Source organism: Stegodyphus dumicola, chromosome 4 (assembly GCF_044657685.1).
Source record: "Stegodyphus dumicola isolate Sdum_Otavi_A_Nest chromosome 4, ASM4465768v1".
NCBI classification, from domain to species: Eukaryota; Metazoa; Arthropoda; class Arachnida; order Araneae; family Eresidae; genus Stegodyphus; species Stegodyphus dumicola.
Window position 1 is genome coordinate 135,154,149 of NC_140771.1, and position 22,715 is coordinate 135,176,863.

The 22,715-nt window shown below is 30.8% G+C and overlaps 1 protein-coding gene across 2 annotated transcripts in view; it reads right to left on the reverse strand.

Moving 5' to 3' along the window:
- LOC118205969 (uncharacterized) overlaps positions 1 to 22,715 on the reverse strand; it is a 118,936-nt gene that overhangs the window by 76,485 nt on the left and 19,736 nt on the right. The window contains exons 5-7 of one of the 2 annotated variants that reach the window (XM_085815498.1): positions 12,181 to 12,272; positions 6,427 to 6,501; positions 1,338 to 1,498 (exon numbers count right to left, since the gene is read on the reverse strand). In XM_085815498.1, coding sequence (XP_085671624.1) covers positions 1,338 to 1,498; positions 6,427 to 6,501; positions 12,181 to 12,272 — 328 coding nt within the window. The remainder of the gene's footprint in view (positions 1 to 1,337; positions 1,499 to 6,426; positions 6,502 to 12,180; positions 12,273 to 22,715) is intronic. The other variant, XM_085815499.1, reaches the window with a different exon arrangement.

Below are 22,715 nucleotides of genomic sequence, written 5' to 3' on the forward strand. Positions count from 1 at the left end.
GAATTCTCTGCTTAAGTATGTAGCCCACGCTAGATTTAAATTTTTCTAATATCGGCAGATTTTGCCAGAACATCCTCTATATTTTTTAACTTTTGAAAGTGTCCTTTGAAGTTTGAAAGTTTTGAAGAATTTGTAGTCTCTGTCCATGTTTTTGAAGAATTTCCAAATTCACTGGTAACACAGGGTGGAAGCATAACTTTTAAGAAGTTCAAACTTTGACTTTCTTGAAACTCATGCTTTTGACACAGTATATCAAAATATAGCCGTAAGGTCAACGTCAAAATCAAAGAAATTTTTTTTTTTCAATGAAGACAGACTTATTGTTGACAATATATATTTTTTAAGATTGGGTAGACAACCGATAAAGCCCCCAAAATGTTTGTTCCGGAGTGACCACTTCTTTCTTGCTGTTTAGAACATCAATTTGCGATGACTTTATTATGAGACATAAGCTTCAAATTCTACAGTCATACAAAACGTTAATTCAAACTCAAACTTAGAAAGGGAACAAGAATGTTACACGAGAAAAATTAAGGAACATTTGCAAATTTAATTATTAAACATTGAAATTAAACACTTTTAAGGACCAACAATGAATTTTAAGAAATCTAAGGACTTTTAAAGACCAAGCACACCCCCAAAAAAATTAAGATGTATTACCAAAATTCCTTCAAGATCCCAAATTATCTGACAATTGAAGAAAATATTCTTCAAAAGTATTTAAAATATGGTACAACAAATATAGTAAAATACTTTGAACAGAATGTATATTAATAGCAGTTTGAATACCATTATATCATCTGCATATGCTGCTGAAACTTGTACTTCTGTACAAAAATTAACTTAATCATAATAAGAGGAAGAACAAATTTTAAAAGCACAAATTTTCAACAATTGGTTCTTTTACCTACAGAAATATATATCAGTGAGAAAATGTTGAAAATAATTATTATTTTGAACATAGATCATCATAGAGCATCATAGTTGCATCCTTAAAAGCATGCCAATGAGCATTCCAAGAGCTCAAATAAGTGACATTACAGGGCCATTGTTGATGGGAGAAAAAACTAACCTCCACACATACATGAAAATTTTAAATTTAAAACATAAGATTTAGAAACAGCCTTTAAAACTATAGCATTTTGAACAGCCATATTTTAAAGCTCCAAAGATTTGTTTGTAAAGTTACTGTATCACTAATTTCAATATTATAAACATATTATAAATAAATTATATATAACTAATATATATATATCCAGCTATACACACAATTTTAACATTATAAACAAATATCTGGATAAAGTTATTTGTTAAAATGTAAGCACAAAAGTACTTACAACTACAGGTCGCAGACAGTTGACAAAGTGACAGTATCTGGAGCGTTCTTCAATGAGGGCTCTCCTCAAAGCTTGTTTCTCTGTTTCTTCCAAGAGATGATATTTACTATTCACATCACGAATAGCACTATCTAAAGTCTTTTTCGCATTACCTTTTGGAGCTTTAAAAAAAAAAAATTTCAAATGTGCGACTTCAAAAGATTTTGTATTAAACAATATACAAAATACATTATTCACCATGATATATTAATTAAAGGCTATAAAATAATAGCAAGCTTTACATTTCAATTATAGTTTTCATGCGAAATTCCCCTCAAATACTATAGGTAAAATTTTTATGTTGCAAAATGCCTATATAAAGAGATCTCCCCCTTCCTCATTTTTTTCTTCAAATTAGAGTTAACAGCGTTTTGTAAGGAAGTCGCCTGCTCTAAAAATTACCGGCAAAATATTATGCTCTATTTCAGTAACTTGTAAATAAATTAGTTGTTATTGTGTTTTTCAGATTGAGCCTTTTATCACGTATTACATAAAAAACCTGAACCACCTAAAGAATGAAATTGATTAATGATAGTTACAACTTTTGAATTAGTTTCATATGGTGCATTGTTGATGGAGTATCCAGGATTATTAGTTCATAATGTTTTGGATTACTAAATGAAGCCCATGAGGAAATAAAAGGTAAGCTCTCATTTTTCATTCATTGTTGATCCTTGGATGTATTTCTGTTGTACAGTATTAAAAAAAATGGCTGTATTACAACTTGCAAAAGCTAAATGAACAATGGTTAAAAAATTAACAACCCAGCTAATTAATCAAATTGACACTAAATTAACATAAGGAGATGAGCTTGATGAGCAGGATTTAAGAGACGCTTATGAGCTCTTAGTAGAAAGAAATAATGGCTCTACTCTTATATTCGTCCTAAGATCACCAAATGTGCCGATATATGTTTTACACTGGTTTATGGTGTGATTGTGGTGCTGTGCAGTGGTTTTGGGGATGACATTGTTTGTATGGCAACCATTTTGACGTGGAAACTTAACTCTTTTACTGCAGTGGTTTAATTGCTCATTGGTTCGTGTTGTGCGTGTTTTGAAATGGCCTATGTTGCTATGATAGACATGGTGGCAAGATTTCAGTCACGTATTTTAGATTGTGTGGAAAGTAAATTTAGTATTAAAAGGTAGGATATTGGAGTTTTTAACGAGTCTTTTGTTCATGGGTGTGTTAATGAGGATCGAGGTGTATTTTTGGAATTTCTGTGGGACTTTTAAAACAGAGTCTGAAATGTCGAGTTGCTATGAGAACTCGGACAAAGAAGAGCGTTTCTGATAGTTCTTGTGTGGATTTGCAGTTAAATGCTTGCTGGTAAAGTATGTGGCTGTTAGTGGAGTTTAAGATTTGGATCGTGGTTTTCATGTAGTAAGTTAACTTTGGAAGAAGTTTCTATCGTTACTTTCGAAATTTTGAACAGCAGAAACAAATGTGATATAGGAAAATCATGGCACTTTTGTTCACAGACATTGTACGACTGGCAAAATTTTATTAATATGGTAAGTGCATTTTATTTTACTGTTTTTATTATGCTAAAGTACGATAGATGAAAATGAAACCATTACAAAAGTTGGTAAATGCATGAATCTTAAAACCTTTTTAACTGGTCAAGTTGCCAATGTTGTTTCAGGATTCAAATTATCTAATGATAGTTATGAGAACTCCATAAAAATTCTGAAAGACAGATTTGGAAAAAGAGATATTATAAATTCCTTTATGACTAAAATACTAAATTTGGAAGAGGTAAAAAAATTCTTCTAATGTTTCAGTGTTATACCAAATTTATGGTGAGCCCGGGATCTCTATTCGAAATTTAGACGCAATAAATGTTACATGAGGCTCTTTCAGACATTTGTTAATGCCTATTTAGCAAAAATTCTTCCCCACAATCTAATTTTAGAAATTAACAGGCAAAGAGATTATGGTGACACTGACATTTCTTAATTCATTTTATTCTTAAAGAAGGAGGTCTAATGTCGTGAAAGTACTTAACTGGCTTGTGGTGAAAATAAAACATTTATTAATTATTACAATCAAAAAACTGTAAATAAAGGACACAAAAGAAATACACCCATGGCTAGTGCATTTAACACTACAGTTCAGCAAGTATGCATCTTCTGTGAGAAATTCATTTTGGCCTTCATTTATAATTCCCACAGAATCAAGCTGCCAAAACATGCTTAAATTATCTGACACCGACGTACTGACCAAACCAGTACAACTAAGTGCTTTGAATCATTACCTTCCTTTAATTTTTTTCCTCCAACAGCCATCCAAAAATAGAATTTGTGACTTAGAGATGTTTGTTTATGCATTTTCGACTTGTCACCACTGCATCTCAGAATCAGTGGCAATTAATATTCCCACATATTGTAATTCGTCATTGTTGTTTACAATTAGATCCGCTGAATGTAAACCTAAGGGCTTTATTTTTTTGAGCATGTTATGTCTAGAACTCTCTACGGGACAAGCTGATATTGTGTTAAGTCACTAGGTATTCGAATTTTATTTTATTCTTTTGATTCCTATATATTAATTCAATTACGACCACAGGATAATTCTCAATTATTGGTATCTTAGTTCCAAATGGAAAAACCGACACATTTTCATTTCAGATAGGCTCTAATTTTAAAAATCTTTTTAAATGCTGTAAAGGGGGTAACTGAGAAAATCAATATTCTCAAACCATATAATCAATGTTTTAAATGTTTAATGAAACTTCATTTTAATCGTTTGCAGAGATAAAAATGTATTTAGTAAATGTAAATGCAAAAATCATCATGAATCCACTATCTGTTTGAAAAATAATGATCAAATTCATGTAATATATCAGAAAATGAATCAACTGCCACCAGTTTGAAAAAGGAATCATTAGTTTCAAATTTTCATACAAACACTTTGGTTTCTCAGTGTAATACTTCTGTTTCGAAAAATACTTTATTACAAACATATACTGTTTTGGCTTGCAATGAAAATGAAACTAAAGTTGTTCGTATTCTTCTTGATCAAGGTAGCGAAAAATCGCTTACTAAAGATACCTTAGAAAGATTTTTAAAATTAGAGCCTATCTGAAATGAAAATGTGTTGGTTTTTCCATTTGGAACTAAGATACCAATAATTGAGAATTATCCTGTGGTCGTAATTGAATTAATATATAGGAATCAAAAGAATAAAATAAAATTCGAATGCCTAGTGACTAACACGATATCAGCTTGTCCCGTAGAGAGTTCTAGACATAACATGCTCAAAAAAATAAAGCCCTTAGGTTTACATTCAGCGGTTCTAATTGTAAACAACAATGAAGAATTACAATATGTGGGAATATTAATTGCCACTGATTCTGAGATGCAGTGGTGACAAGTCGAAAATGCATAAACAAACATCTCAAGTCAAAAATTCTATTTTTGGATGGCTGTTGGAGGAAAAAAATTAAAGGAAGGTAATGATTCAAAGCACTTAGTTGTACTGGTTTGGTCAGTACGTCGGTGTCAGATAATTTAAGCATGTTTTGGCAGCTTGATTCTGTGGGAATTATAAATGAAGTCCAAAATGAATTTAATCAAACTGATAATGACCTAATTTGCCATTTTGAAAGAGATATACGGTTTAAAAATGGAGGGTACTAATGTAAATTATTGCGGAAATCTACTAAGAATTAGGAAATAATTTTTATACCACAAAAAGGCGGTTGGAATTTTTAAAACAAAAATTACAGAAAAACTCTAGAAATATTGCAAAAATATAAAGAAATTATTGAAGAGCAGTTAAAGAGAAAAATAGTCAAAGAATGCCCTAATGAAATCAAACTTACACAGTATTATATGCCGCACCGTGCTGTAATAGGTCATTCCGAGACTACTAGTATCCGTGTAGTTTTTTATGCTTCTCCGAAGACTGAAAAATTCAAATTCTTAAATGAATGTCTAGAAATCTGCCCAAATCTGAATCCGAAAGTTCATGACATGATCCTGAGGTTTCAAGAACTTGAAATAGCATTTTGTGGGGACATAAAAAAGGGCATTTTTAATGATTGGCATTGCAGAAGAAGATGGAGATTACTTAAGATTTCTTTGGTTTGGGCATGATGACCAATCACGTAATATTATGTGCATGTGCTCGATCTCATTCGCGGCAGTGGTTAGTCCTTTTCTGTTGGCTGCTACAATAAAATATCACATTAAAGGGTATAAAGGGGACCACCCCGAGTTTTAAAATGCTTAAATATTCTACTTACATTAGTGACTTATTTTATGGAGGTAAAACTGTAAAGATGCATACCGATTGTCTGTAGATGCTGTAAATATTTTTGCAGATGCAGGTAGGAATTCGAGAAAACTAAAAGTGAATTCAGATGAATTAGATGCCTTATGGATGAGGTCAAATACTAAAGGGGAAGATAATATCAATAAAGAAACAAAATTTTGAAACTGGTGAAGGCAACACAAAAAGACTGATGTTGAAAACTGTCACCAAAGTATTAGACCCTATTGGGTATTTGCAACAATTTATAGTGCAGGTTAAAATAATGTTACAAGACATTTGTCTGCTGGGTTTGCAGTGGGATGCTGCACTTCCTACTGATATTAATAAAAGGTGGATAAACTGGTGCGCAAAAATGAAATACTTAAAAACCCCCTGATTTTCCTAGAAAATTCTTTCACAACATTAATTACACACAGCTGAGCATTTATATTTTTTGTGATGCCACACCCAGAGCTTTTGGAGCAGTGGCATATTTTAAATACACTGATAAAAATAAGGAAATTAAAACCAGTTTCATAATGGCAAAAAGTAGAATAGCTCCCTTCAAATCTTTAACCCTCCCTAGATGCGAGCTAATGGGAGCTGTTGTAGTTGCTTAGAAGCACATCTTGCCTATGTTGAGCAACAATATTATACTTTGGAGTGACTCTCAAATAATGCTGCATTTAGTAAAGAAATCCCCCAATGTCTGGAAGCCATTCGTTGGAATTTGTCTAGAAGATATTTAAACCAGACAGACAGAAAAATTTAAAAAGGATCGATTACAAACCTTTCCGAACTTTTTTCTGCAGACGTAATGTGTCAGATGACTTTTTCTTTATATCTTGTCTTACACGCTTGTATTCTAAAAACAATACTTGTATTAACAAAATAAATTTTAGAAAAAAATTAAACAGAAATTTAATTTTTATAAACTAGATTAATAATAGCATTCATAATAGAAATTTCTTAATTTGTATCTTAGCTCATATTTTTGAAATATATAGCAAAATTCAATTAGCACTGATTTCAACTAAAAAGGCTAAGTCAGTATAATGAGCAAATGTTTATACAGGGCACAGCAGGGAAACTTCCTTATTTGAAACACGCGACATCTAGCGACATTTATTCTGAGAAGGGTGCGGTGGCGCTAATTGAAAAGAGCGGTATCTAATTTTTATGTTATGTATGTTTAGTACCGATCATGCAGTGGCTGAGAGAGGAGCACGCATTCGCTGTGGAGTCGTACTTTTAAATGTATTACATTTTCATCCACATAAACTGGCAGTGGTGCAAAAACTTAATCCACACGATTTTCTTTCACAAAAAAATGCATGCATAGCCGTTCTTGAAAATATGCCTCATGATGCCTTTGTGTTCTTTAGCAATGAAGCTCATTTTCATCTTTCCGGTTGCAGCATGCATTAAGCAAAACATGCAATAATGGAGTGGCACGAATCCCCGAGAATTTCATGAGCAGCCCCTCCATACAGAATGAGTGACTGTTTAGCACGCATTGTCCAGAATAGGTATGATTGGACCATGGTTATCTGAAATCTCTAACGTCCAAAGACCCTGGCTCAACTGAAGAACAATATTCAAGCTGCTATCGACAACATACTCGTTGATATGCTGCACCTTAATGATGTTATTTTTAAACCATAACAAAAAAAACTTTAAGTGTCTCCCTATAACTTGGAAAAAAATTAAACTGATATCGCTTATACTATTTGTGTTATTCATTTTAAAAATAAGGTAGTTTCCCTACCCCATCCTGTATTTAAAAGAGGCTATTTACTCAGGAATCGCAACAAAATAAAATATTTTTCTCATTTTCGAAAGCTTCTATTTATTTTTAATTGTCTACTTCAAATATGTTAGCAGAAATAATCGGTAAAACATATGTCATTTAAAATATTACAATTAAAAACCAAAATCACACAAGAAAAAGATGTGTTTATTACTCTAATAATTATGACTAAAAATAATTCATTTTAATAATAAATTGATAAAAGGGCTGGATTTGAATATTAAGTTTCAAAGTAGTTAACACATAGATTTATAGTACATTGAACTATAAAATTGCACTAATCATCTGGCAAGCAATAACCATGTAAAGATTTATTTAATTTTATTAGAAGTAAAACACATTCCTTTTTTCAGTTTTAATTCTTCGCTGTAATCAATTCAAGAAGAAATGAAAATTTAGGTCCTTCATTTGAAATATTAAAAGGGATTACAGTGCACTGCTGCCCGTGTTTTTCGCACATTGCCCTAAAATTTGGAAACTGACATAAATTTTATTTTACAGATGAAACTTGACCAGCAATGATTTTAATCGAAATGCCAATACATTACACATCACAGCAGATTTAATTTGTTTCATCCCTCCATTTTAAATTCAGTGCCTTCAGATGAATTGCCAAATCACATATTCATTTTAGATCTTTAAAACGATTTACAGTTTGACATTTTCCCATTAAATTACTTTTAAAATCTTTTAACATAAAAAACGAAAATGCTGCAAAAATTTGCCTCAGCTATCAAAATTCAAAAAAGTGCACAATGTCATTTTATTTTGTATTAATTTCATCCAGAAACGTCGTGAACGGGCAACAGTTAAATGCACATAACTGCCCAAAATTTACTGTAATTACAATGTCTTTAAGATATTATTACAAAATTCTATTTTTCTTGCTGAGATTGTGGTAATGTGTGAAGTTATGATTCTTTAATTCCTAATTTTACTGTTTGAAAGAAGCAGTACTATTTAATTTTCTTAAAAAAGGTGTTACCATCAGTCAATGTACTCATTTTATGTATTCTAATCAAAGTCTGCAAATAATTTCATCATAGTAAATTTGAGCTTTTTTCCATAGTTTTACAATGAACACTATTCTATTAAATTATCTGAATTTGGCAAAGCTACAAGGGCTGTTTGCCTATGATGAGAGATACCTCCATGGAGGACTTTTTAAAGAAAACTAGCTCATATTCACATTACACATGTGTAAAACAGAAAACAAAAACAAAAAACCATGAAGGCCATCCATTTGCCTGGGAATGAACTCAAGTCAGGTTGAACTACCAGTATTCAACAGACTTAACCACTCGGCCAGTAGTGAGGCCACTATCCTAAGAATTCCTCTTAAATTTCAAAATCTGATGTAACATCATTAACAGATACAGTCACTTTGCCATTTTTGTCATATCTGTGGATTAATCTATATCAAGAGATTGATTGATACACAGATTGATTGGAAATTTATATTATTTTTATCTTCATGTAATTTGAAATACCAACAATTCACTTTTTCATTGCCATACATTTCAGAGTTAATGGCCTCAAGTCTTGTTACATATATTTCCACAGTTAATTTTTTAAGATGCATTCATTAAATACCCTTTCTTTCACAAAATCACTATCCATAAAATGCCTTGATGATGACACACTAAATTGTGACATAACAAAACTCACTCCAAGTCCACTTTTTAACACTTCAGAAAATGATTTAATTTATATTTTGCCAAGTTTGTAATTGAAGCAGAAAAGCAATATTTTCTCTTCTTAATTTGCTACAGTATTCTTTTCTTAAAAATGGAATATTTGCTTTTGAAACAGCACTATTTCAACTATTCAATTATTCTTTTGGCAATCTGAAATAACATTTCTCCCTACATATTGGTTACAAATAATAAACAAAATTTACCATAACTTTGAATAAAGCAGTACCTTTCTTTGAACTATTTGAAAAACTCTTACTTCTTTGATAGGTAATTTTTTAGATATGGCCTAGTAAATTATTTTTGTTTTCTCTTAAAACATATACAGACAGTGCGACACCAAAATAGGGGCGGGGGATATTCTGTATAATACATTAATACAATATTATTTGCCTTTAGCCATACAAATTGCTACTGCATACAATGAACCATACAATATGCTAAAATGCTACGTAACAGGTAGACAGGTGTTGAATTTATTCTCCTAATTATGTGAATAATATAATGGAAACAATACCTAATTAAGTCTTATAAATATATTTAAACAAGTCACATGATGACTACAAACTGCAGATTATGCATCAGTTCTAAATGCATGTTGATAAACTCTATGAGCTGATCTGTGCTTTTTTAAGCTAGCAAAATAATCTACTCCTAAAGAGTATGCCTTACAAAACGCATTCAGCCATTCCAGTCAAGATTGAAGAAAAATGTTGATTAATTTATGCTAGTTATTAACATTCAAACTGGTGTGAGACTATTGCATCCATCACTTATACTTGATCATACTATACACTTTTATTTACTATAAATTAAAGTACTTTAGTACACTCATTTAGTCACATATTAATATATCAATATTTTTTAAAGAAATTTTTTTTTCTGTATTATCTATTAAACCAGGAGCTCAACAAGCATTCAAAATGAAAAGCACTAAAAGGTTAAAGAACTTTATTGCTGAAAACATGTACTTGATATTTGCAAATGAGTTACTCATTAAGCATAAAATCATTTTCTTTTAAACATAAGTCATGTTAAATACAATACTGTTCTCAATATATTTATTATTTAATACCAGATTATGATTAATGCATTTATTATTTACCACATGAGATTAGATTTTAAATAATTAAAAGGAATACAGTGGGAATGATTAATGCGTTTCAGTATCCTTGGTTGACAGTGTATTATAATTTTTCAAAATTTTGTAGTTCCTGTGTTAATATTTTTAATATCTCATACAGAATATAATTTAAATTTAAACAAAAGAAATGAAATAGTATAAACTTCAACAATCACTACCTCCAGATATTTTTCCACAACTGAATGGGCTTCATGAATAAGAATCAAATTTCACAATGCTAAGTATTTTTAAAACAATCTGTTAATATATATAGGTACTTAACTCGATTGATTTTATCATTTTGCAATATATTCTCGTAAAATTATTAGTATTATGCTTTAATGTTATCAATTTAGGCATAGTCTTTGTATGAAATTTATGTTCCTTATTTTGTTATTCGATATATAACTTAATTTTAGAAAGGCTCTATGCTTTTAACCATCCTGTCTCTTAAATTATGCTTATATCATATGAAACAGTTATACTGGTTGAAGGCATTTTGTTTCAATACAGTATGACTGAAAATTCTTAGTAAGTTAATAATGAATATGTTGAATGAGTTCTTCCTCTCTCTAGATGACTACCAACAAAATTCTAAATTGTTTCTTTACTGAATCATTTTTTCTCATGCATGATAATATGGGACATTTCATTTCATTTTTTTAAGATATCAATTTAAAAGTACAATTCTTCCCCTCCAAATATCATAATACATCTGCAACGTTGAATATCAACCTCAGTTTTTTATATAAATAACAAAAAACAGTAGTATATCTTTTAATTTTATAGCCTTTTGTATTTCAAAATTAACACCTAAAACAGATTCAGAATGATGAAATATTAGTCAGCAAGATTTATTTTATCAAATATTACTCAATAAGAAAGCTTTACCTAATGAAGGTTAAACTTTCTCAACAATTCTAAAAGCAGGTCATGCTGTTTTATCAATATTATTTTAAAGTGTTTTTACTTTCCCTTTTTCTAATATATTTCTATCTGCTGAAGATTTTTTAAAACTATTTTTGCTTTTCCTAAATAAAAAAAATATAAAACTTTCTAAACTGATTCAAGTTATGCTAATGTTTCCCGAAATTACCAGTTTTCATTTTATAATCCAGATTTATTAAGATTTAGAAATTGTAAATTTTATATTCAATTTTCTATACATTTCAGACAAAAAATAATATTTTCAAGATAAAAGAATTTAATGTACAATCATTTAAATGAACACTGTTACAAATTAAAAACTTCCACAAAGCATTAAAAATATATGTTACAAATTCTAAATAGCAAAAAGCAGTACTTTCTAATTATCTACACATATCGATGCAAAAAGAAATACTAATCAGAAAAATGACCAATGAATTTCCAAAGGGCAAATCCATGCATGCTACATTTATACCTAGATTGCCACATAAATATGTTTTTGCTGACATTATGAGTCAAAACAATTTCATGGCCTTTCAGTTTAAGATGCAGATAATTAGAAAGTACCTAAAAAAACACTATAACTCAAAATTAAAAAAAAAAAAAAAAAAAAAAAGAGCAGATGTAGATCAATAAATATCAGAATTAAATAGATTTTTAAATTAATGAATAAACATTTAAAATCTTTTTTTTTTTTTTTTTTTTTTTCCCAAATTTACATGCAATACTTTTTACCAAACACAAAAAGAGCAACTAAAAAAATTGAAAATGAATTAATGTAAAGTATATTTAAATACTGCTAGATGTAACAGCACAATCATATCAAATCAAATCATGCCACTATACTTAGTATGAAAATGGTAAATAAAACAAATGAAAAGAAATGTGCATTCTAATTCATGCACAAATACTCAGAGCAGAAGCATCAACATACTACACAGCACTAATGCTAAAACTGATATCTAACATTGAGTGGTAACATCAGAAAACCTTTGGCATGATCTTTGTCCATTTGACAGGCAATTTTTTTCCAATCTTCCAATTTTTCTTGCATTGGAATCACTAAGTGGTCCACCAGAGCACTAAAATATAACGAATATCTGTTACATACATAACTCAAGAGTTTCATTGTGCCAGAAGAATTTCGCAAAGCTCAATTCTAACAGCCCTTAGCTGTGATGCATATTCAGTTTTCTTTTGTATGCTAACTCATCAAACAAGAAATCGGCAAAAACAAAAACAAACCAAAATATTATACAAATATTTACAGCAAATTTAATATTACTGATTCCTAGTACTACAATTTAGGACTCAAGTTTTATAAATTACAAATTTGAAATTATAAGTGAAATAATTATAAAGATTATACAAAACCAACAGGAAAATAGATTATAAAGCTAGTTGTCTAAATCTGCGTTCAAATTTATTTACATGTCTGAACAGACTTGTAGAAATCACAATAGCTGCTCATTAGGGTAAACCAACAATGATATCTCTTTTCCTTTTTTTGATAAAAATATATCAGTAGAATGAAGTTTGAGACACTTTATTGAGTTTGATACTTACATATTATCCCATTAAATCTGAAACTGTCACCAAGGAGTGCCATTTGGTGCCAGTTATGGATAAGCATGATGTTAACCCTTAGCGCTTCGTTGGCTCCGCTACAGAGCTGTCCGTCATTTATTCCGTAACTCCATAGGCTCTGCTGCGGAGCCATCCGTCATTTGTTTCGTAACTCCGTAGGCTCCGCTGCGGAGCCGTCCATCATTTCTTCCGTAACTCCATAGGCTCCGCTGCAGAGCAGAATGTTTTTAGCATGATTAGGCTTATCGTCACCGTTGGCAATTGTTATCTGTAGTTAAAACGTGCTCAGTCTCGCTACTGTTACAATTGAAACATTATCTGACCCATTTTATGGTTAGCAACATAGAGAAAAATAATTATTGTGATGAGAATATAAAGTTGAATGATAGTGAAAAGGTGTGTTTGATTTTTCATTGTTAGAAGATATTGTGGAAGAAAATGTTGGTTATAATTCTGACACTTCAAGTAGTGGTTCCGAAATTATACTACCAAAAAGACGATGAATGGTAGTTATTGAAAGAGAAAGCAAAGAGTCGCCGGAAGACTTAGATGAATGGCACGATGTCTCAGAAGAATTAGATATTTCGAATAGAATACATTTTAGTGTATCACCAAAGATGAATTACAAAATTTAAAATTTATTTTTCATTTACAAGAAGAAGGTGCATATGTATAAAATAAATAAAATCCAAAACATTCACAAGCACGTGTATTTCTTCTCACTTAAATTAAGACTCCTTCTTCACACTCGTTCAGCTGTAAAAACGTACCGGAGTTGCTGCTAGGCAGTGGTACAAAAACGTGCGGAGCGCTAAGGGTTAAAACACACTCATAACCATCCGCACCTTCATTTCATGTAACCAGATTGATTTCCAGTAAGCAACCTTTTATTTTTATGAACAAGAATATAAATTAACTGTTGTTGTTGCATTTCTTTTCTCTTACATTTTGGGAGGAAAAAAGAATTTGAGGGCTGTAGAATCACATTTGTGACCAAACTCTGGTTCATTTATAGCTGGTTAAAAGAATAAGCATCTGCTGAATGTATGAAAATCAGCTGGATATGGCTGACAATATATTATAGTAATAGATTGTAACAATCACCTTTGAGAAGTTTGTGCACATACTGTTCTAAACAGAGCTTTCAGTTAAATTGGAGGGCTTAAAAAAATAACAGAAATCCATGAAAGCCTTTTTACAAAGTGCCTCAAATACTACTGCAACAGTAACTACAGTCAAAAGTCGTTAATTCGGACACCCATAATCCGGAATGATCTATAATCCGGACCTCAAAGCTACAAACTTTCTGCGCATGCGTCGCGTTGACGCATGCGCGTAAGACCTTTACCTCTGCTCATTTGCGTGTGCGCGTGCGCAAAATACGTTTACGAATGCGCGTTTAATGTACAACGGACGGGATAAGCTAAGCTAAAATTATCTAATTATCTATTTCAGTTAATGTTGCAGATTGCGTTGTTCCTTAATCTTCGAATTGGATCCGGATTATTATTTTTTGCAGACTGTTAGAGCAATTTTATAAAAGTAAGCTTGAACTTTCGATTATGTCAAATAGAATTTCCGATATATATTTACTAATATGTAAAGGATATACAAAGCGAAAGTATCTTTCGGAGTCCATTAAACAAAAAGTGGAATTGCTGCAAAAAATGGATAAAGTTTATCTAAACTTTAACGTTTGTTTATCTAAACTTTGTTTATCTTTAACGCTGCGGCGGCGTGCATTGAATTGGAAGTTGATCTGTCAACACTATCCTTATCTTAAGAGCAGATGTTTTTATTTTATTTGGCTTGTAATTGCTTACTCAATGTAGTATTTCATCTCGTCTTTGATATGATTTAAATCAAATGCCTCGTCATTATAATTCGCTTCCGATAGCGAAGAAAGTGACAGAGGTTATTGAAAACGAAAAAATTTCGATTGACAAATTAGTCGGTATTCTCGACACAGCAATTATATCACTTGAACAGCGGAACTTTGTAACTGAACAAGAAATTATGTCTGTTTATAGAATTAAAGAGAATGTATTATAACATAAAAAACGAAGCAACTTAAAAAACTTACATTGAAAGAAATGTTTAATAAAGTAAACAAATAAATATTAAGCTTTTTTTTTTTGTAAATTTTGATACCCTTTAAATCATAATTGTTCTTTATTTCGTAAATTACGGTTTCATATTTTTAATTTTATAATTTCTGCATGCCATTTTACCAGATTTAAACTGATGATCTATAATCCGGAAAAATCGATAATCCGGAATCGCCGAAGTCCCGACGAGTCCGGATTAACGACTTTTGACTGTATTAGGTGTATTGCTCAGAGAGACTGAAAATGTTTTATTGTATGAGTTGCAAGTGTGGTTCAGAATTCTGCAAACATGAGTGGTGCAACTTTCGTGGAATCTTCACTAATTTTCATAGTTCAATGGTAGCCATCTTTTCACAACTGATGGGATAATATGTACAAATCAAAAGTTTTTCAGTGTTTTATTTCAGCTTTCTACTGTTCTAATGCTGAAGAGTATACTTAACAACAACGTTATATCAAAACTGAAAAGAGAATGGAATTAAAATACTTCTATATCTATCATCTTCTCTCAACAAAAATTTAATTTATTGAAACAATAAATATTGCTATAATTATGAAATCCATGTGAAAAATTTACAAGAAGTAGCACAGTGTCCAAAACAGTAAAATAACTGAAATGGATGCTTGTAAGTAGATTTTTCTATCATTAATTTTTATTTTTTCATAAACTTGTTTCACAATCAATGATTTATGATCATTGATTTAATTTATGATCATTGATCATAAACTTGTTTCACAATCAATGATTGTTTCACAAGTTTTGCAATCCTCTGAACTTAAATATGATAATGTCATAAAGTTATTACGAACATTCAGAACAGTATTATTCCTATACATTGTTATGAATTTTGCCGATAGATAATTTTAGTGCAATTATATGTGAAATTGCTGTATTTTTCTGTCTAACATAACATGAAAAATCTAGAGAGACAAGCTATGCCAGAAAAGTAAGAACACAGAGCCAAGTCCATTTAACATTTAGTAATTGGGTATCTCGGTAACTTGGTGAGAAATCGCCAAGCTGGCAACAGCTTTGGTAACTTATCGCAAAAAGTCCAACATTTTGGTCTAGCCCTTATATCACTGTAATAGGTATTGTAATTCAACAAATGTAATTGAGCACTATATTATTAACTGTAACCATAATTCTAACCTCATATTGCCATCTGTAATTTCAAAAAGGAGAAAGTAGAAATATCTTAGAGGCCGGGTGAAAACAATATAAGGCTAGAGACAGGATCTATTTTTAGTTGTTGTTGTTAACTCAGCGCAAGTTCTGAGTACTATCTCCTGTTTAGCTTTACTCTTTAGCTGTGCTTTGCATTGTGAACATTCTTAGTAGTTTGAAGTGTCACAACTAATTCTAATCTATGATACTGTGAAGATTTTTATAAGTATTTCTGTGAAAAGTTCTAATAGGATTGTACTGCACAGATGGGATTGTACTGCCCAGATGTGCAGTCCTTGGGAGGGGACACTGTTATGAATTCTATACGTAGATACATGATTTTAGTGAAATCATGTGTGAAATTGTTGTATTTTTCTGTGTAACATAATATGAAAAATCTAGAGCATACTTGCCAACCTATGACACTCAAAAATCGGGAGATTTTTTTAAGAAATCTGGAGATTTTTCACAATGTTAAAAAGACTTTTTAAATGATAAAAATATAGTTTTAATAATGAATTAACTTTAAATAGTCACTAAGTCTTAAATGCAAGCAACACAAAAATACCTTAGACATAAAAAACATTTTTATTACTTGCATTGTAAAAAAAAAAAAAAAAAAAAAAAAAAAAAAAAGACACTTTAATCAGTTTTCGTACAAATATTAGGAACAGTGGCAGATTTTGCTTTCGTTAAGAAAGAAACATCATAATTTTGTTCATAGCAATTACCACGTAGGCCTGCTTTCACTAATAAAAGTTTTTCTAATGCGTCATCACTAATATTTGATCTAAATTTAGTCCTCATTTTCGAAACAACACTGAAAATCCTCTCACACTCCGCATTACTATGGGGAACTGTCAAGATGGCCAACATAATTCTAGACAGTTCACTATATTTTTAAATTCCATCAGCACCTTTCAATTTTCCAATTAAACTCCACTGGGTGTCAATCCTAGCTGATTTTATAACTTCATCCAAGTTTTCTAATTGTAAACTGCAAAATTGCGACTGCAGTATATCAGTAGCAACATCAATATCATCTTTCATGACTAAATGAAGTAACACAGGAAATCTGTTCAAAAAGTACCTTATATCAGAAAAAGATGCATTTGCTAGAGCAGAAACATCACAAACTTTAGCATGCAAAATCACTTCATCGTTGACTGGAAATTTATGTAGTATGTAATCACGTACTCGACAGAAGTAACTTCCAACATGAAGATAAAACTTATTTTTGTCTTCTTCTGAAAGTTCTTCCACTACTTTTGCAGTTGCAGGTCCTATTACCAAATCTTCATCTTTCTTCTGATTTTCTATTTCACCATAAATCACATCACATATAGAATAACAAGACAAAACACAGACTGGTTTTACAAACTTTGATAAAATGTCCTTAAACAGATCATAAATCATTGATTGCAAAACATGAATTAATGGAATTCTGCTTTGTAGAATTGTGTTAAGAGCATCGAATGATGGCAAAATGAATTGTAAAAAAAAAAAAAAAAGCTTTGTTAAGGTCCGAAAAAAAAACATAGATATTCATTCTTCACAAGATAAACTTACAGTAATCGAAAAATGTTTTGTGTGTTGAGCAATTTTTTTATTTTCAGAGAAATTTGTATCAGCTTTACACTTATATTTTGCAGTATTATTTTGAGAACTGCCAGTTGAATTGCTGAATGATGCAGAAACTACTTTATTTTTCTCAAACCTATTTTTAACAATGGAAGTAGTAACTACATCTCCATTTACTTTAGGTATTTTATAACTTTCAATAGAGCCTTTTATTTTAACTCTCGAAGCATTTACTTCTTCTTCAAAAAATGCAAGAAGTGGGTTCCATTGATCGAGGATTCTAGATAAGCATTTCTTTAAAGACAGCCAGCGTGTACACACAAGTTTCAAAATTTTTCTCATTTCAGTATTATGCAGTTGTTGGAACTGTTTCAATTTTTCTTTTCTTTTAGAACTCTTTTCAAGATAATAATAAATATCAACAATGTATTCATCCACATTTATTGGTAAAGAAGCTGCCCCCTTTTTCAGCTGCTAAATTTAAGAGGTGACAGATGCACCTCATAATCTGCAAATCTGAATTTGCCTTTCTTAAGATGCCTGCAACACCAATTTTCAAGCCTACCATTACTGGTGCATTATCGGTACCAAGTGCTAAGCAATTATCCAGAGGGACTGCATTTTCTTTTAAAGTTTTAATAATTAGCTGTGCTATATTAAAGCCTGTCAAATGTCCTTCTAAAGTAGGGACAGAAAGTTTCTGAAGATTCTGGATTAAAAAAAAGAAACAACAATTGGATACAGTTTTGAATCAATATTATTGCTTCCATCCGTAGAGAGGCAGAACGGAGCTGTTTTAATGCAATCAATAACTGAAGATTTATTTTTCAAACCCATTTCTTTAACAATTGCACCTGTTTTGGTCCTTGCACTTGGGTATTTCTTAGCGATTTCACTATCGGGAAATATTTTTCTAAATAAAGCTGCAGCGTGATCCGATGCATTCAGTGGCAGGCTAAGGCAGAGAACAGACATTCTGCATTAATCACTTTTTGGTCTTTTGTTTCCGAAGAAAAATTTAATTTTTCGTTTTTTTCAGAACAACTCATGTTGTCCTTGTGTTTCTGTGTACGCACATGTTTGAGAACATCTGCCCTTCCACCATGCGAAATCGAAAAATCGCAATGACAGATGATACACATCGCAAATTTATTACATTTCCTTGAGGAAATAGTGGAAGGAAAGTCAACTGTATACGATATTTGAAACGTGCATAAGTATTTCACCTTTCTCACAGACATAACAAAAGATGATAATTTCTAAAACTATTTCTCAAAGGCATGTGTACTCACACAACTCAGGACAAGATAAACGAAATAACGAAAGAACATCCAAATAACGGCCTTGAGCTTGCTTTGTGCTCATTGGCTAATATATGCCAGATGACACGCAGTGGAGCTCGATGCCTATTGGAGAACTGGAGAACAACGTTTCTGAATACGTATGCTGCCACTCACAAAGCAGAAATTCTCATTGTTTTAGATAAATCTAGAGAAAATTCAGTTGCTTTCAGATGTCCCAAATAACTTTTTTTTTTTTTTTGTTTTTTTTTTTTTTTTTTTTTTTGTTTGTTTGTTCATATAACGAAGTATTAAGCCAAGTTCCATAAAAATCGTGAGAAATTTTAAGAATAAGAAAAAGTCGGGAGAAATATATTGTAAATCAGGTTGGCAGAAGAGCGGTCGAAAATCGGGAGAGTTGACAACTCTGCTAGAGAGACAAGATATGCAAGAAAAATAAGAACATAGGGGCAATTTAACATTGAGTAAATGTTTATCTCGGTCATTGGCCGACATTCACTGTGCTGGCCAAGATTTTGGCTACAAACTTTTGTCACCAAATTTCCTACGAAATCATCAATCATCACACTTGGCGACCATTTGGCAACATTTGGGTCTGATGCTTGCATCATCATAACAGTAATTGAATAAATGTAATTGATCACTATATTAGCTGTAAGCATAATTCAACTCTCATATTGCCTTTCAGTAATTTCGAGAAGCAGAAAGTACTAAAAATACTTTGGCAAACAGGTTAAAACTATAAAAGGCCAGAGAAAGCATCTGCTCTTAGTAGGTGTTGTTAGCTGTTAGCTCAGTGTGACTGAGTACTACCTCTGGTTTAACTTTGCTCTTTAGCTGTGCTTTGCATAGTGTTCTGTTTAACATTCTTAGTAGTTTGAAGTGTCACTACTGATTGTACTCTGTGATACTGTAAAGATTTATAGGAGTACATTTGTGGAAAGTGCCAGACCTCTGAAGTGTTTCTTTTTATGAAAAAAATTTTATCAACTTTGGACCTGTGTGCATTCAATCTATTATAAACCCGTAAGCATGCAACAATACATTTTCACTTATTTGAGAAAAGGGCTATAACTGTTTTTAGTTATAAAATATGGTATACCTGAATAAAAACACAACCATTTAAAACAGAAAATTTAAACTGATAATCCTGGTTTAGATTTTAATAATTTAAAAGCAACCAGTTGTTGGTAATTTTCTCTACATAGCAAAAACTTAAATGCATGAATTTGAGTACTGATATAACGATAGCCTCACTAAGATTTATTTTCGAAACAGATAAAATCAAGTCACAGACATCCCTCACGACCCCTTTTCATCACTGAGATTTTTTTCGCAACTCCCAGATATTAAATAGAAAATAAAAATATAAAAATAAATATCCTCCTATAAAGAATTTACTTCTTTGGTATATAATATACATATAAAAAGAAGTATTTTAGGATTTATTTTAAGCAAAGAAAATTCTAATGAGACATGCTCATTTTCTGCTGCATGGTAAACTAAATGTTGATGTGATATTTGATACTGCTGGACATAAAGCATCTTCAACATGTTTCAACATTGAACGATATTTGGTTTTAATTAGCATTACAGCTGAAAAAGTAGTCTTATAAAAATATGTGGTGATGAGTGAGAGAAGAATATTTTATGCCATTTCAGAAATAATGAGAAATGTAATTCTAACTCTGATCCAGAATTCATCAAGGATTTTTGTGAAAACTCAAGTTTTAGGTTTGAATTGCTAGATAGCTTTACAAATTCCTTTTGCACTTTATATAACAGGTAATTAATATCATTAATATCAATTAATGTAATGTCTAATATCATTAACATCAATTAATGGAATTTCTTGAAATGTTTAATGAATGCAATTTCTTTAGCATCAACTATCGAACTGAATTTTCATTACCCCAAAATATTTCGATATATGACCCATAGTTTAAGAAACACAGTTTTAAGTTAGGTTAACATCGAAAAGAAGTGATGTCAAGATCTAATGTTTGAGTATTAACTTGTAAGATCTGACTATTAAAAGTGAGGGAAAAAAGTGGTAAGCTGGCCGCTATTATTTTCTGTGTTCTGGTTGAGTGATTAGTCTAAGGCGTTTATACTGATTATGTGACATGTATTTTAAGGTGTGGATGGATTAAGGTGAACATTAAATAGCTACAAAATATTTATGCTTTGTAGCAACAACACACAAAAAAATATTTATGCATCATTTTAATTTGAAGCCTTAAAAGACATTTTGGCTAATTTATATCAATTTCCTTCTCTATAATCATTTTTCTAATGATCAGAAATTTGTTTCAGTATGCAAACCAACATTACCGCTAGTTTTTGCATACTTTATCTCCTAACTTGTCAATCTCTCACAATGTATTTATGAAGTTTTACTTGATCTGATAAAAGTTAAATAATACAAAACTCCTCATAAACATGAAGCAAATTATCACTATGTCTGAAAGTAGCTACTAAGTCAGATAAAGACATTTTCTGTATTCTGGTTGTGTGATTCTAAGATGGTTATGCTGATTACGCAATATGTATTTTAAGATTTGGATGGCAAAAGCATCCTTCCGAGTACAATATATAAAAATTATCAGTTATGTGTGTAATTTCTGTTAACAGAAGTAATATTAAAAATTATACAGTCTGCTACATTTGTGAATTATTTTGTTTATGTCTGTGATTAAATTCAATGATTGATCAAGGTCATAAAATTAAACTCAAAGAAATAAATCATAATGAAATAAATAATTAAAATGATCATAAAAATGACTGTGAAAAATAGAACAGGAATTGTTTTAAAACCCTGCAAAGGTACATGAAAAGAATCCAAATTTCAATTCAAAATGATAAATACACTGGTTTCAGTTATTGTTTTGAAAATATACCATATCGTTTAAGTTAAAATTTTTTATAAAATTCTTTTTTTTAAAAAAAGAAAAGCTTACATGACAACTAAAAAAAAATTAATGATAAGCTACATTTATTTTTTCATGTTTTATGCCAGGGTTTTTATGCAAATTATACTAGGAATTATTTCTAAATCAGGTAGTGTAAACTTTCTTGGTATAGAGGCAACATTTAAAGCTTTATATATTTTTCAGGTTATATATAAGGTACGCAATAAATTTATAAACAAGGAAAATAACACCGCATGTGTTATTATAAAAATAAAATGAGCACTTATACATTATGCCCACCATAAGACAAAAATCATCAAGCACAAAAATGCATGGTATGAAAAAACATCAAGCAAGAAATTCATGAAACTAATGAAATATTATAGAGGGAAACAAAATGTGAGAAAATTATACTTAGATTTATTTAAACACTTTTTCTCACTTAGCTATTGCATGTAATTTCAATTTGCTGCATATTTGCAATTGCTATTAATATGGTTTTAAGAAAAATTACATAACATAAGGAAATTCATATTATCAGTTATTAATATGGTTTTCCTACGCACTGACACATACAGGTGCCTTTTGTGATCATTTTCACATATCCTATCATCAGTTAATATGACTTCTACTTGAAAATATACTACTGCGTTTTTCTCACTCCTTAATAAACTGAAATTCAAAATAAATTCTACTTATGCGTACATGTGTGTTCATAATATATTGAATGCACAGAGTTCCCATGATAGGTTAATAAAAATCCATTTTATCAGAATAAACGCATCAAAATTCTGGAATTTTCTGCAAAAATACTCATACAGGTGTCACAGTTCAAGCAGAAGTTATGCTTCAAACTACTAAAAACATT